Consider the following 15574-nt stretch of genomic DNA (forward strand, 5'->3'; position numbering starts at 1 on the left):
CACACACACACACACACACACACACACACACACACACACACACACACACACACAGAGTTCCAATTAAAACTTCCATAAATAGGTTTCATAAATAAACAAATCCATAGTTAAATACATTAATTAATTAATTAATGAAACAAAACATGTTGGGAATGGCTCTTTGCAATAGAGTTGAATCCACAATTACCACCAGTATTATTATTATATAGGCTATATTTCGTACACCATACAGTGTGAAATCATACTCTGTGTGAAATCCATGCATTGTTGAATGTGTGGAATGTAGTGCCCCGTGTGGACAGAACATGTCACTGCTCTCTGTTGGCCCAACCACTACTATACAGCATTGATATAAAAAAACCTTTCTATTCTGCACAGTGCTGGAAAGTAAAGTTACTAAATACATTCACTTTCACTTTACTTAAGTAAGATGTTGGGGTACTTCTTACTTAACTGGAGTATTTCCAATTTGTTATACTTTTACGCAAATATTGTAGCCTACTTTTTTGCTCCACTAATATTAATTGAAACCTTAGTTACTTTGATTGATTGATTGATTAATTGATTGATTGATTGATTGATTGATTGATTGATTGATTGATTGATTGATTGATTGATTGATTGATTGATTGATTGATTGAAATATGTATTAACAGTTTGCAGAATTACAGTACATTTCAAGCACAACTCAACTTTTATTATCAGTTATCACAACATTATAAGTTATAACCACTTAAGCCCTATACACTATTGCTATTTGAAAATAGACAATCTACAAGCTAAAAACGTGTCGACACTAGTGAGCTTGTAGATTTGCTATTTTACGAAATATTTTATACATTTGAAATGGGATGGGACATATTCTGCTTGAATACTTTTCTTTTACTTGTAATAGAGTATTTCTACAGACGGTGTTATATGTTATTGGTACTTTAATTTACGTACCAGTAAGTGAAAACTGAAAAGTACCGTAGGCCTATGTTACTTTTTCCCCACCACTGTCTGCCACTAAGCGGTGCTCTACTGACCTCTGGTGGAAAAACCGTAGTACTGCGCACACTGTGTGGGGTCACGTCGGCGCATGCGCAACGCGCCCACATGCATGGGACTTGGGAAAAACGAAAGTCAATCTGACTGTTGTGTTTACGTTTTGTGATGACTCAAACAGTGTTCATATATTCGCAATATAACTGCAAACACGTTGTTAGGAGTCAGGATGCCTCGGAAAACACCGTTCATAAAGATTCAAAATGTACATTTAGGCCGATCTGAAAAGGAAGACAAAGAAAAGACAAGATAAGGGGAAACAAGTTGGTCTCCACAGCAACCTGCGCACAATGGCTACCGCTGCACCACGGGAGGTAAATATTACTAATGTTATTATTATATTGAAGAATTAACGGTTACTGCATCATGGGAGATAGCTCAGGTAAAGTAGACTGTATGCTTTATAAAACTAGGCTATAGGCTATCCACAAACAGTCATGGAAGAAGTACTCACATAAAGTACACAAAGTACAAAAGTAGGCTATTAGAATGAAAATCATAGTGAGAGTAACAAAGTAAAAGTACTTGTTATTATGCAAGATGTATTACAAATCCTTTGAACATAGCAGAGCCGACACACACACACACACACACACACACACACACACACACACACACACACACACACACAGTCACACACACAGGTTAGTTAGTGTATGTTTTGAAATAATACTCAAAATCAGGGATTCCTGACCCCTCGAATGACCACCTGTGCTGGGTTGGAAACCTACAGCTATATGCAAATTTGATGTATTGGAGTAAATGGTACAATATTTGTCTCTGAGAGTAGAAGTAAAAGCATTGACCATTGTAATCACAGTAAAAAAAAAAAGAAAAGAAGAAAAAACATTCACTTATGTAAATGTATTTAGTTACTTTACACCACTGCGAGAACTGATTTAAACCAGTGTTTCTCAAACATTTTCAAGTCAAGGAGCCCCAAATTAATTTGTCCACAGACCATCCCCATGATCTAAAACATATTTTGTGCCAGGGTGTTAAAAATGGTTTCCGAAAATATTTCAAAATTTTCACTTTTTTCCCAAGCTCACAAGCTCAGGCTTTTTTGGGCTTGTTTTCAATAGACCTGGTTGCTTAATTTCTCTCTGTATGAAGCTTGTGGAAAACTAAAAGTGGATCTATCTATAAATGCACCACTTCTCTGTGTATGTAATCCACGTGACTCAAGAACCGTTCGCCCCACCGACACACGCATTCCACACCACTACAGGGAGTGCAGTGCCCGGCCTTGAGTCGGGGGGATAAACCGTTGTCCAGAACCAGCACAAAAGCCCCTGGCCAGGCTCTGGACGGGGCCCAAATTAGCCATATTGTTCACACCTGTTCACTCCTAGATCTCCATATATGGAGCTGGCCTGTTCTAACATCACAATGTTGTTCTGACATCTGCATAGACATTTCCAACTTAAGTAGGCCAGTGCCCTGCCCAATGGGCACAACTCTAGTTTGACTAAACACACGTTTTCTGCCAGAACTTTAAAATGGATATTATGAAACTAGAGGATACATCTGACTCCCTATTCCCTAATGAATTATTGAGTGTGATTACACACACAGCGCCACGGCTATAAATTGTCCTACCCAGGAGGTCATAGGTGAGACATTGGGGTGTGAGCTTCAAGCAGCAGTACCCCTTGTCAACCAGTAGGGAGTGGGCGAAGACCTCCAACCCACAATGATACCACATCTGAAATAATTTGTGTGAAAACATTAAATTATATAAAAATCAAACTTGTGTGAAGTGAGGGGCGCTCTTATCATCGTACATCATCCATTCATTGTCAATGGCATTTAATGTTTGTGTTAGGACAAGAATCTACACTATAGAGCACCAAAGTCCTGACGTAACTCGCTCATCCCGACCATTCCCCTGGTTCGCGGAAGTAATTTCTCTATGGAGAATAACATGGGGTGATCTTAATATCGTCTACTATAAGCGTTGTGGTCCAAAAATAAACAAGCTGTCTCGGCGTTATTGTCAGGGAGGTGTCTCTGTATCGTTTGCAACAGTCAGTCACTCATATATGATACAGTCTGCTTCTAGCGAAAATGTAACTAATTCAGCTCAGTAACATTAGCGTTTTCTCTCAGTCAGTTGATTCTTCATATCCATATGAGTGAAGCGGCCGGGGTGACATGTTTATTTTTCAAACACAGTTCTTATATGAGGCGATCTAAAATCGCCTCAATGGGGATTTCAATGCAACTAAACAAATACATAAACCTGGGGACTGACGCCCTCTACTGAAAGTGACGTCAGACTTCGGTGCTCTATAGCTGAATATAGGAGGGGCTAGCACGGCAGCGTCCCTAAAAATAATGATTAAAAAAATCCATGCACAGTATAACCACTTTTTTTTTGTTTTTTTTTTGTTGCCATTATTAAATAAATATTTCTTTCAGAAAACTGAAGGCATTTTTAGAATCGGCCTCAGGTCTATTATGTAATAATTGCGACATGCCTAATTGAATACAATAATGGAGTTATACCGTGTAGAACTAGCTTATAAACAATGTTCTCGCTTTCTCTCTAGTTTATTACAGACGTTGCTGTCACCGTTTTCCGGGAGAATTACAAAGACTTGAGCCACCTAAAGGACATTCTCAAAGGGTACAACGCTGCGGAACAAGGATCGTGTTACCATGTCCAAGGATCCTACCAGGACATGGAAGACCTATTCATGAAGTTGTCCACGCTAAAGCATGTGTCCGCTATTAGCGACAAGCATCCAAGCCCAAAAAATGACCCTGTCAAACCGGTCGAGGTGGACGGAGTTATTATGGACTACATTGTGCAAGCACGTTCCAAGGAACTTCAGAGGATGGAAGAAAGAAGCGATGTTGTCATCGAGACGCAGCCGAGCCCCGGGTCTACGGCGCACAGCAGTAAATCCACACGCAAAACGCTTGTGACGTTCAAACCGCGACACCGTCGAAACACGCCGAACCTCGTTCACGCTCACCTCGTCAGAGAGCGATTCGTCTCGTTCTACCAGAGGATCGCCACAGACCTGCAGAGGAAGTCTCTCCCCATAGATCCACTCGATCACAAAGGCCTGCAGAGGAGATTCACTCAGCTTCTCATCGTCCCAGAGGGGGGCAGCAAGCGCACAATGGCGACAGTCACTGGGACGTTTGGGCACATCGCTGCTTTGGAAGATTTTCTTCTCGTACACAAAAATGCGACCTCCAGAGACATAGACAAACGTAGAAGTCCAGTCCACACTTCGACGGTAGGCCTGATCCCAGTTATCGCAACCAGCCTGATCACAACCAGTGTCAATTTTGACGGAAAAGTTAGATTTAGTTATAGGCTTTTGGATACATTGCTATTTAGTTTTAGTAATATTTTAGTCATTTGATATTTTAGTCTAGTTTTAGCTGACTAAATTGTATTTTGACAGGCCTCAATGGCATTGTGATGCTTGATTTATACTTTGTATAGTTTGCTGTGTGCCCAAAAATATGCACCCCAATTTCTATTTGTTGATGAAATGGTCAGCATATTATTTAGTCATAGTTCTCCTCATGGGTTAAGGGATACACAGGGGTCCCCAGCCATTTTTTTTAATTTATTTTCTTTAAGAATTGTGAAAATATGTGTAAATCTTTGAATACACTGTATATTATTTCATGACCGTGACAGGCCTGTGCAACAGACAGCAGATCACCGGTCACCTCCCCAGCACGTAGCGCTCAGCCAGGCGCGGAGGAGGAATTGTGTGCGATCTGCATGGACACCATCAAAGACTCGCAGAGAAAGGCTCTGCGATGCAAGCACGTGTTTTGTCGCGAGTGCCTGCGGACGGCTTTCGACTACAAGCCGGTGTGTCCCACGTGCGGTGCGGTTTACGGCACTCTGAAAGGCACGCAGCCAGAGGGAGGGAGCATGGATGTCTCCACCAGCAGGTGGTCCTCTCTGCCCGGATACGAGAGGCACGGAACCATTGTCATTCACTACAACATTCCAAGCGGCATCCAGTCGGTAAGACAAATCGCTGATTAAGCCATTACAACCGGGAAATCATCTCTTTACGATTTAGAACAGTAGTTCTCAGAAGTAGCAGATATTGAAGCTCACAGCCCGTGCTCAATTTTTTTTAAACATCAACCGCCACAGGTCCGAAACGGTTGAGAAATGACAGAGTTACCGTGTGGGGGAATTAGCACTCTCTCTCTCACAAGGTATTCTCTCTCTCCCTCCCCCCCCCCCCTCTCTCTCTCTCTCTCGCATGCACGCACGCTCCACATTGTAATTAGCAGACAACAGTGCAACACTCTCTCTCTGTTTCTATCAACAGCGCCACTTTGGCAGGTACATACATACATCAGAGATACATAGGGATTAGGGACAGACATTGCTGTTTCTTGGAGTGGCTGCACCACTCAAAAAGACAAAGCTGAGATGGGCGGTTACGCGGCCGAATGCATATCAATTTGGAGGGTCCTTGCCTTGACAAACTGCTAATAATCTATAACGCGTGTCCCCTCACTGTTTAGGAGGAGCACCCCAGTCCTGGCAGGAGGTATGAGGGTGCGTCCCGCACCGCGTACCTCCCAGACTCGCCAGAGGGCTCCGAGGTACTGGCCCTGCTGCAGAGGGCCTTCCACCAGAGGCTGGTCTTCACCGTGGGACGATCATCCACCAGCGGACGGGACAACCTGGTGACCTGGAACGACATTCACCACAAGACCTCCACGCACGGGGGCCCCACCTGGTAAATGATGATGATCCGGTTTTTCTTTATGAATAAAATGTCTTTTTTTCTCCCAAATCCGTATGGTAGAGTATGTTAATACACATTTATGTCCGAGTCTGTTGTGCATTTTGTCTAAATGTTTGCATTAATGGCATTCCAATAAGGGTCTCCATTATTAGCATGAAATACCATTCATGAATATATGTGTTGGTTTGCAGCTATGGTTACCCAGATCCGGGCTATCTGAACCGGGTCAAAGATGAACTGAAAGCCAAAGGAATCCAGTAGATCACCTGAAGAACCACCGTCCACCGGGCAAAGAAGAGGAACTCCTCATTCAAACCAAGAGTTCCCAAACTTTTCATGCCGCGACCCGGCCAAAATAATCATTATTTGAATCTTGAACTGGGGAGCCCCCACCCTGAAAATCACCTGGAATTGTGGGCATTATATTTAGTTTGACTTGGTTTCATGGGTAAATAATAATATTGTGAAAATAGCCAAACTATGCACAGCAGCCATTTTGGAAAGTGTTACCAATAATACTAATGACGGCATTCTGGTCAAACTGAGTCAGGGTGCTGATATTGAGCACATTGGCTCACTGGAAACACTGCTACACCAGTGGGTCCAGGGATCCTCATGGTTCCTTGAGGGGCTTCCAACTCTGAGTGTATAAAATACAAATAGAACCAAATTAACCCTTAACGATTCCATTCATTTGGTCCCATTTGTACACTCAGTTATGGGGGTCCTTGGAATAATAATAATAAAAAAGAGAACCATTGTGCTACACTAAATGGAACACAGCCTTCTTTAGTATAAGACCTGTAAAATAAGGAAGAGGATCAATTTATTTCCAGTATGGTTGCTGGTCATAGAGCCTATTATAGGAGCCTACAGTGGTTCATGGTGTAGGTTTAAAATTGGGGGATGTTTTACACAATATGATTGTAGTGAGATAGCACTGGTATGCTGAGGATATGTAGGTAGGTATGTGACATTTACACTGACTGACATAAGAACTATGTACACCCCAGTCTCCATATAATAATGCTGCTTATCATGATTATAATAGTGCTTGGCTGCAATGAACATTTATATGAACAAATTATACACTAAGTCACTTCAAGAGTTAGTTTTGTTTTTTCTCAGCAATTTGGAATTTAATGAACATACAAGTACATACTCTAATTATGTTTATACTGTAACTTGTAAAAAAAAAAAAGCCCAATTCATTTTGCAAAAACAACGAAACAAAGTGTGTCATTATATTTACCATTTTGTGTAAGGCACCAAATGCTAAATAGCCATAATCACCTACCTATTTATGCAGAATGTAAAGTAAAGATGCCCAGGTCAAATGAATACTTCACAAAGTCACAAAGCAAATCAAATGAAAATGTCCTGCTGAACATAATGTTGGTTACATACAGGATTTGGGATCCTTTTCCTATGGGTTCCCTTTAACGATTCCCATTATCATTTTTGATGAACACAAGCTGAATCAATTTGAACCCTCTGGGTTAGGTAGTTCCGAATGGACCCTTACAGGTCTGTAACTCATCCTTGCACTTCCTTTTGTGAAATGTCTGACTTACGTATCATATTTATGATTGATAATATCACAACTTAATTAAACACATTCATGTTTTCTAATAATGATAATCAAAAGTTCTGTTTTATTGTGAAAACGTTTGATGTACAAGCTCACATTGTGAACTTGCAGATCAGCTACTTTCGATATTTTGTTATTGTTTGTACGAGGATGTATATGTGGCTGAATTGCCTAAGAAATTGTATTTACAAATCGAACCCTGAATGTGAGTCAATGAGGTTTTCATTTGATCTTTTTTTTTTCTTTTACTGTTTAGGAATGGGTCTTTAACATTCATGATTATCATTGTGTGCATGTAAAGACAATCCATTATCCTATATGTCTGTTTTCTTAAAATGGTTTGGAGCCTTAAAGATGCCTCGTGATTGGGCTGTCACTTTTCCAGTTTACTTACATGCCTTTGTTTTAGCATGATAATGATGGGAAGAATTGTTAAAAAATCTAAATTCATGCCAAGGGATTGGTGGAAATGTGTCCTAGTATCCGTAATGCGTAGTCATGCAGTCAGCTGGGTGTGAACTAAACACACCATGTATTTGTCCTTTTGTTGTATTCTAGAATTTAATTGAATACTGAATTGTTGTTTGGTGTATGTCAAGATGCTGTAAGTGATATATTTTGGTTAAACCCATTTTTATTAATAAACTGTTAAAGCTCTTTATTATTTTATAGCGTACGTCTGTTTGATTATGTTTCATCACTTGTTCATTATGTCTCACTTGTTCATGGTATACATCCTATGACCTCTCTCGCCTGATTGGATGGAAATGGTATTGGGGCAAAGCTGGAGAGACGGGGGGAAGATCCCCGTTACTGAACAAAGTGCTTATCGCTTATTTTATACATACCACTTGACCTTTAACCCATTCTGGGCGGGAACCCCTTTTGGTGTTTTATCATTTAGCTATTGAAAAATATCAGATCTACAAGCTCATAGCGCGCCACTGGTCTGCTATTTTTGAAAAATCGTGAAATTATTTATTTCAGAAAACTGGAGGATTTAGAAGATTCTTTTTAAATTTCGAGGTCAGGTCCAGTGATTTCCCCAAGAAAGGTAATGCAACTCAATGAGCACAAGGGGGCCTCCTTGGTTCTCTGAGCAGTTTTTAAAAGCACAGCAAAGATAGAAAACAAATATGCAGCAAACATCAACGCTTATAGAAAAAAACCCCCAAAATATATATTAGCCAGAACCAAATTAAACCGTTTGAAAATGCTTTTTTTCCCCTCCTCCTTTTCCTTTCTCTCTTTGTTAACAAGGGACTCACCTTCACCCAACATCCAATCAAATACAAAGCGTCAAAGTCACTGTTTAAAACTTTAAATCAATGCTTCTAAACACGGGGCCCTCCCTCATTGGTCCGTAACTGAGTGTAGAAATGGAACCAAATGGACCCTTAATGGTCTGTAAAATGGCTGTAACTCTGAGTGTACGAATGGAACCAAATGGACACTTCCATGGACCATTTGTACGCTCTCAGAGTTAATTTAGCGCTGAGGATGTTACAGTGTAGATATAGATCTATAGTGTAGGGTCCCAGTAGAATGCGGTGACACTCAACCGTTTTAAATTTTTTGAAGGACCTCCGGATTGATATGCAGCAGCATTAGGCCACAGAGACCCCCATTTGATATGATTTAGTATCACTCACTTTGTTTGTGTGGATCAGTGAAATGATGTCGAAATATTTCACACATCAGGCAGGCATCTCTGTAAACCCTTTAGCTGTTCCAACAACAAGAAGCCACCCATGGCTTCGAAACCTCTTATGTCCAAAACAGTTACTACTTGTCAGGATTCAAATTCAAATGTAGCAGATCGACATGCGTTTCGAGCTTGTGGACCTGCTACTTTTGGTGCTTTTGTGTGACGCTGTAGTATGATCAAGTAGGGCATTAATTTACAAAACTCTCAGAGCATGTGACACGTGATAAAACAAAGTTGTATTCACTAAGTAACAGCTGTGGTCAAATGCCATTGACCTCATCTCGCCAATGGCATAATTGAGTGAATACAACTTTTTGATTATTGTTTTATTTTCTGTCTAAAAAGTGGATTGGACCAGAGCTTCTCTGCAATATGTATCACACCATGTAAATACAATACACTGTTATTTTCTTCAATGTTTTGTATAGAAGTGTATAACTGCCATGTCAGGGGCGGGAAAAAAAATCCTATTCAGCTACTGTATACATAAAAGTTTGTTAATAACAATGTGTTTTCTTGTTAAAACATGGAACTTTTCAGTTTTCACCTTGTAACGTCATAACGCATCATGTCATAAGCATCTTGGAAAAACATATTTCTTTCTGACATGGCAGCAATACGCTTCCATACTATTTTGTCTCTGTTGGGTGGAAACCCCATATGTCGAAAACTGTTACTTTTCAGGATTCAAATTCAAAAGTAGCAGATCTACAAGTTTTGAGCTTGTGGATCTGCTGCTTTTGGTGCTTTTGTGTGACGGTGTAGTATGATCAAGTATAGGGCGTTCATTTACAAAAAACACAGAGTATGGGGATTAGAGGTTTCGGCCCGACAGCAACGATTCGTTTTATAAACTTTTCTCACCTCACTTGTGTATAACTTGTCTTTTCAGTGTCTCTCAGTGTATGTGAAAATGTCAATTGTATTCACTAACGTTGAAAATACTTTTTCAAAGAAAACTAAAACTTTTTATTTTCAGATAATGAGTAGTTGGAACAAATAGGCCTATATTACAATAGGAAAAATAAAGTGCATATAACAACACTTTCCAGTGTACAGAAAGTACATTGTACTTTAAAAAGGTACAACTCTTCGTAAACAAGATCACGCTTGTACCTTTTCTTAAAACACAAAGGTCTTGTATTAGTTTTTTCTTTTTCTTGAAAAGGCCCTTTAACTATATAAGTCTCAAAATATTCAGAGTTCTACCATTTTAAATGTTCTCTTAAAAAACGCCAAGTCAGCCGTCGCATAGCCTACGCCACGGCATGTCACCGTCTTCAGAAAAAAACGCTCGCTTCCATGTTCAATATAAACCTAGAAAAATGTTTCGTTCAACAGAGTTTTTTTCTTTTTTTTTTTTGTCGTCATTATTTCAGTTGAAAATAGAAGTGGTTCTGCCCACCGCATTTAAAACACCATAGTGACTCTTTGATTTTTTTTAACGCTTTTTTCTAAATCACTTGTTTATGTTTATTGGACCACCGCCCGCCCCCCACCCCCCAGGTCTCTCAGGGTGGGTGTGGCCCAAAGGGCGGAGGTGCAGCTGCCGCCCCTACGCCTACGTAGGGGTGGAGGTGGCGGTATTGCAGGGGGGGGGGGGGGGGGGTCGGTTCATCCCGTGGCTGTCTGGTTGCCAATGACTCTTAGGATCTCTCGGTGGATGCTAGAGTCCTGTGTGTTGATGCTTGTGTCGCCCACCTGGCCGTCCTCGTAGCTGGGAAAGACAAAAAAGGGATATGCCTAATGTAATATAATGACATTACCAAATGGGTCAGCCGTTCTATCCTATAAGAGTGTATCTCAACCAGGGGTCTGGGCAGTGGTTCTTGAGGGGGTTCCAGGTGGTCCCCAGCTAAATGATGGAGATTTGGTAACCAAATGGACCCTTATACTGTAGATCTTTGACTCTTGAGAGCGTAAAATGACCAAGTTCATTTTCTGCTCTCAAGAGTTAAATTATCGTTTAACATCTGTGCATTACTTAATTTACAAGAAGTCCACACAATTAGAGAATGTAGAAGAATTGATGTTTAGATCAATGTTTGCCTGTTATCTCTCCTATGGTACCAACATCAATTGTGGACAAAATCTTCTCCAACGACAACAAGATATTACAAGTTTTGGGCTAAATCTCAAATGGTGGTCTGTGTCTATTATGTAATACTCACACAAAGAAGAACCTGGTGCAGACGTGATCAGTGCTGGGAACCACCCAGATGTCTCCATGCTTGTGCAGGTCAGGAGAAGTGATCACTGCGAGAGAATAAAGCTTCATTTTACAATCCATCAAATGACCTAAAAGATCACATCTGCATGCTGACACATTGTTAAGCCCGGCTCACATTGCAGGACTTTTAATGTAAGACCGATGCAACAACTGTAGTGCCCCATATGTGTGCAACTTAGGGGTTTGACCCCTGAAAAACATTTGTGCCATGTTTGGTGAGGATTGAAGCAATGGTGTGGCTGGCGAACCCCCTGGTATGACTATTGATATGGCCGACCCCTGAACAGTGTTTGTGCCAGGTTTGGTGAGGATTAATAATGCGGCAGGCCCCCGTTTGTGACGTCCTCCACCGTTGCTCGACCCTCTAGGCCAGGGTTTCTCAAATTGGGTGATAATATTTGGAATGTATCCATATCACTTCAGTTTAACCACTTAAACCCTCTATATGTACTTAGTAAGACGGACCAGCAAACCTCCTCGCCAAAAATAGACAATGTACTGCTGTGAGCTTGTAGATCGGCTATTTTTGGTGAATGTGCTGGGGTTCAAGTGGTTAAATGTCAAGTATGAAGTTATTTTCAGTCTGTTCTTGGAAACGAATATTCTCTCACGTTTTTCTCGTGACACATACTGTATCTCACATATTTCCGTACCATAATATGACATAATGTAAGGTTCTATAAGTAAGGAAGTCATTCAGGGGTGCCTTGGATGAAAAGGCTATTTACCTGGGTGACCTGATCTTTTGGAGATCTTGCAGCATCACAAACTACATAAAATGCTCTTAAACATGCACAGCACACGCTACAATATTTTAAAAACAATGGGGCATCACAAAGGTGAAGTGCTGTGGTTGTGTTTACCTTCACATAAGGCAATGCACTTCAGATTACGACTCTGCAGGAACTGTGGTTGTTGCCCTTTCTTCTGTGACTGCAAATGGAGAATGTGAAAATTAACCACGTGAGCCCCTTTCTGGGCCGATCATAATAGGCAATTCTTTGAGACACACATACGGGTATTTTGGAGCATGGCCCGGCGTGGCCAAATCCACCATAATTGTTTAGGGCTATACAATGCCGTTGCACCATTGGAATTGCATTACAGAACCTACACGTTGTTGTTACATTTTATGTATTGTAGTGTTGGGGGCTGCAAAAATGAAAACGGGTCGCCGAAAAATTTACTTTTTCCTTGTTCCCCCTGCCACTAAAAGGAGCACTATTCGTGGCAGAGCACTATTCTTTGAGACACCCAGAGATGCCCTGGGCTTCCCCTGCCACGAAAAGGAACCAGAGAGAAGAGCACAATTCTTTGAGACACACACACACAGAGATGCCCCGGGCCACGCTCGGGGCATCTCTGAGGAGTGTGTATAGACACGGTCAGGCCACAAAGCGCCAACTTTTGTTTATACCAAGCTAGCCTCGGAAACCCAGACGTTTTTATTTCCAGGGAGAAAAAAAAGTCTGGGTCCGAGTCCACTTCAATTCGGCATAGAGTATCGCAAACGTCGATCACTCTCTGCTGATTTCTGATCGTCTGCACCTTTGTTAAATTGACACACACACGCACACCCGTAGACACACACACTCCTCTCTCTCTCTCTGTCGCTCTAATTAATTAGTATCATGTCCAGCAGCTGCGCACAGTTTTTCCCGGCGGATCCTGCCGGGAGCTGCCTATGCCATAGAAAGCATAGGTGAGTTCCAGACTAATACCAAGCTAACGCTTGGTGCGATCCCTTCAAAGTAGTCAGCTGTTTAGCTGACTGTTTAGCCCCATTTCAAAATGGTGCAGACCACGCGCCAAGAACGAAATGTCACATGTAGGCGACGAATACAAACATACTGTATTTGTCAGAATTAGCAACTCTAAGAGCTCAAGCTAGTTGTGAGCTTGTAGATTGGATATTTGTATGATAAAATAGGGCATTAATTAACAACATGAAAAGTAGAAATTTGAGCGACAATAGTCGTGAACTGGTTGAGCGTCACTCTAAAACATCCTTATCTACTTGAATCCAAAGGTCATTGAAGTAATGTACCGCATATGAAGTGTACGAGTGCATGCCTTTCATCCGACGGAGCATTGGTCCGAACGACAACCTACCTCCTCCCTCACCCTAACCCTAACCTCCCCCGGGGCAGACACCTAAACCTAACCGCAACCCTCTCCCGACCCGCAGCGCACCTCGGAGCATTGCTCCTTCGGAGCAATGCTCTGTCGGATGATAGTACGCCTCCCGAAGTGTACGGCAGATTACCTGCAGATGCAAGTTGGTTTTGCTGCTTGCTGTATTTTCGTCCTTCGAAGTCACTTTTTGTTGCTTTTTGTTCATCCCTGTTTAACGAAAAACAAAAAAACATAAAAACACTGTTGCCTCAAATGTACAGAATGTTATTTAGATAGCATGCAGTGTTGTTTTTGGCAGAAGATTTAGATTTTAGTTTTAGTCATAGTCTCTTGAATAGTTTTCACTTAGTTTTAGTCACATTTAAGTCACCCGGAATGTTTTAGTGTTAGTCTAGTTTAAGTTGACTAAATATCATAAGATTTTAGACGACTAAATCTACAGCATACTGTACTTGTAGTACACTGATAGCATGTTGTTTCGACAGATACCAGGTTCATGTTTTGCCTGGTATTGTAGTTTTCTTGAGGTAGCCTACTACAGTATGTATACTTGTGTTGTTTCGACAGATATCAGGTTCATGGTTTGCCTGGGTATTGTAGTTTTCTTGAGGTACTACAGTATACTTGTAGTACACTGATAGCAGACATTGAGAACTAGTAATTCACACACCAGGCCCAGCATCATCAAATGAATGGCCAGGCCATGGGAAGATTGGGGACAGTTTCTGGTGGCCAGTGTCACATGTCCCACCATCTGTGTCTGTGCGTGCGTGCGTGCGTGTGTGCGTGCGTGCGTGCGTGCCGTGTGCGTGCCGTGTGCGTGCGTTGACTACCTGAGTAGCCAAAGGATATGCTTGACATGGGGCTGAGATATATCCCGTTCCCATAGATGGCGCCATGCATCTGTACAACATAAACATAACGAGAGATTTCCATTAGCTTCCAGAAGTGCATGCATTTGTAGAGAGACCATGTCCACTAATTACAACCTCACTTCAATTGGACTAATAATACTGTATGAAGAGCTTTGAAGCATTTTGTATCAAGTCACACAAAAGTCCAAATCAAGGCACAACTGTGCAAAATAGTATCTCTTTACTAATGCCAATTAACAAGTGTAAGCCCTATGTCATACTTTAACAAAAACAACAACATTAATAATAATAATAATAATAATAATAATAATAATAATAATAATAATAATAATAATAATAATAATAATAATAATAATAATAATAATAATAATAATAATAATAATAGGGTGAAAATAGCGTTCCGTTTTTGAAAATGTCAGTGGGGAGAAAAACATTTAGCCTACTATACATTTGCAGGGAAGCCAGGTTGAAAATGGTTCAAATGTAGGCTATAATTTTGGGGGTATAGAATTCATGCTGTGAAGTTGAACTAAGTCCGTTCAAAGTACTGATATAAAACATGAAGAAATATATTGCAATGATAATGTGTGTTCACAAAAATTCCCAAGGCAACGTACGTGTACATGTTTGGGAGCCACTGTTTAGTAGTAGGTATGTGTTTCTCATGCCTTTTTTGGACCAGGTTGGAAAATCTTAAAGTGGGCAGACCCATCTGACCACTTAACACTTAAAATACTTAGCGTGTGCTACTGTATATCATATCATTAAAATCATAGTGTTTTGCAAATTGTTTGCGATAGCCCCACAAGTTGAGAACCACTGTTTTATAGTAGGCACGTTACCTGCAGTCTGGTATTGGAAGCCACCACCAGTCCATTCCTCAGTATAGAATGCCAGTTCTCAATGTGTGATCCACTAAACAACAACAGTAACAACAATAAACAGATTGTAATTGTAGCATTTTAACACAGAAGTCCCTAATGTTATACTTGGAAACATTGTAAGTCCAAAACCGTTTGTTCAGTAACAGTGTTAAAGGACGACTTCACCACTTTTCAACCTATCGTCATTATGGTCCTCACTGATGTCCATGAAAAGAAGGCACACTTTTCTTCTACTCGTTTTGTGTCTGATAGGACAGCTGTGGGCAGTTCAGATGGTTTTCTTTTAGATTTAGATTTGTATTACATACCTCCAGTTCTAGGCTAAACAGAAGGGGGGTGGGGGGGGGACTTTTTA

At 40.9% G+C, this 15574-nt stretch overlaps 2 protein-coding genes across 3 annotated transcripts in view; one reads left to right on the top strand and one right to left on the bottom strand.

The window, feature by feature from the left end:
- The first annotated feature begins 1125 nt into the window (after positions 1–1125).
- On the top strand, positions 1126–6996 carry LOC310872418 (E3 ubiquitin-protein ligase DTX3L). Its single transcript, XM_083784296.1, has 5 exons — positions 1126–1361; positions 3603–4301; positions 4715–5053; positions 5569–5786; positions 5987–6996. Exons 1-5 carry the CDS (start codon positions 1338–1340, stop codon positions 6054–6056), a joined length of 1350 nt encoding a protein of 449 aa, XP_083640422.1. The 5' UTR covers positions 1126–1337; the 3' UTR covers positions 6057–6996.
- Positions 6993–15574, bottom strand: part of parp8 (poly (ADP-ribose) polymerase family, member 8) — a 63803-nt gene continuing 55221 nt past the window's right edge. For both annotated transcript variants that reach the window (XM_083784293.1, XM_083784292.1), the window contains 6 exons: positions 15178–15250; positions 14294–14363; positions 13591–13667; positions 12188–12257; positions 11266–11350; positions 6993–10811 (listed from right to left, as the gene is read on the bottom strand). In XM_083784293.1, the coding sequence (XP_083640419.1) occupies positions 10709–10811; positions 11266–11350; positions 12188–12257; positions 13591–13667; positions 14294–14363; positions 15178–15250 (478 nt within the window). In that variant the 3' untranslated portion in view covers positions 6993–10708. The remainder of the gene's footprint in view (positions 10812–11265; positions 11351–12187; positions 12258–13590; positions 13668–14293; positions 14364–15177; positions 15251–15574) is intronic.

Source organism: Protomyctophum parallelum, assembly GCF_964188405.1.
Source record: "Protomyctophum parallelum genome assembly, chromosome: 15".
NCBI classification, from domain to species: Eukaryota; Metazoa; Chordata; class Actinopteri; order Myctophiformes; family Myctophidae; genus Protomyctophum; species Protomyctophum parallelum.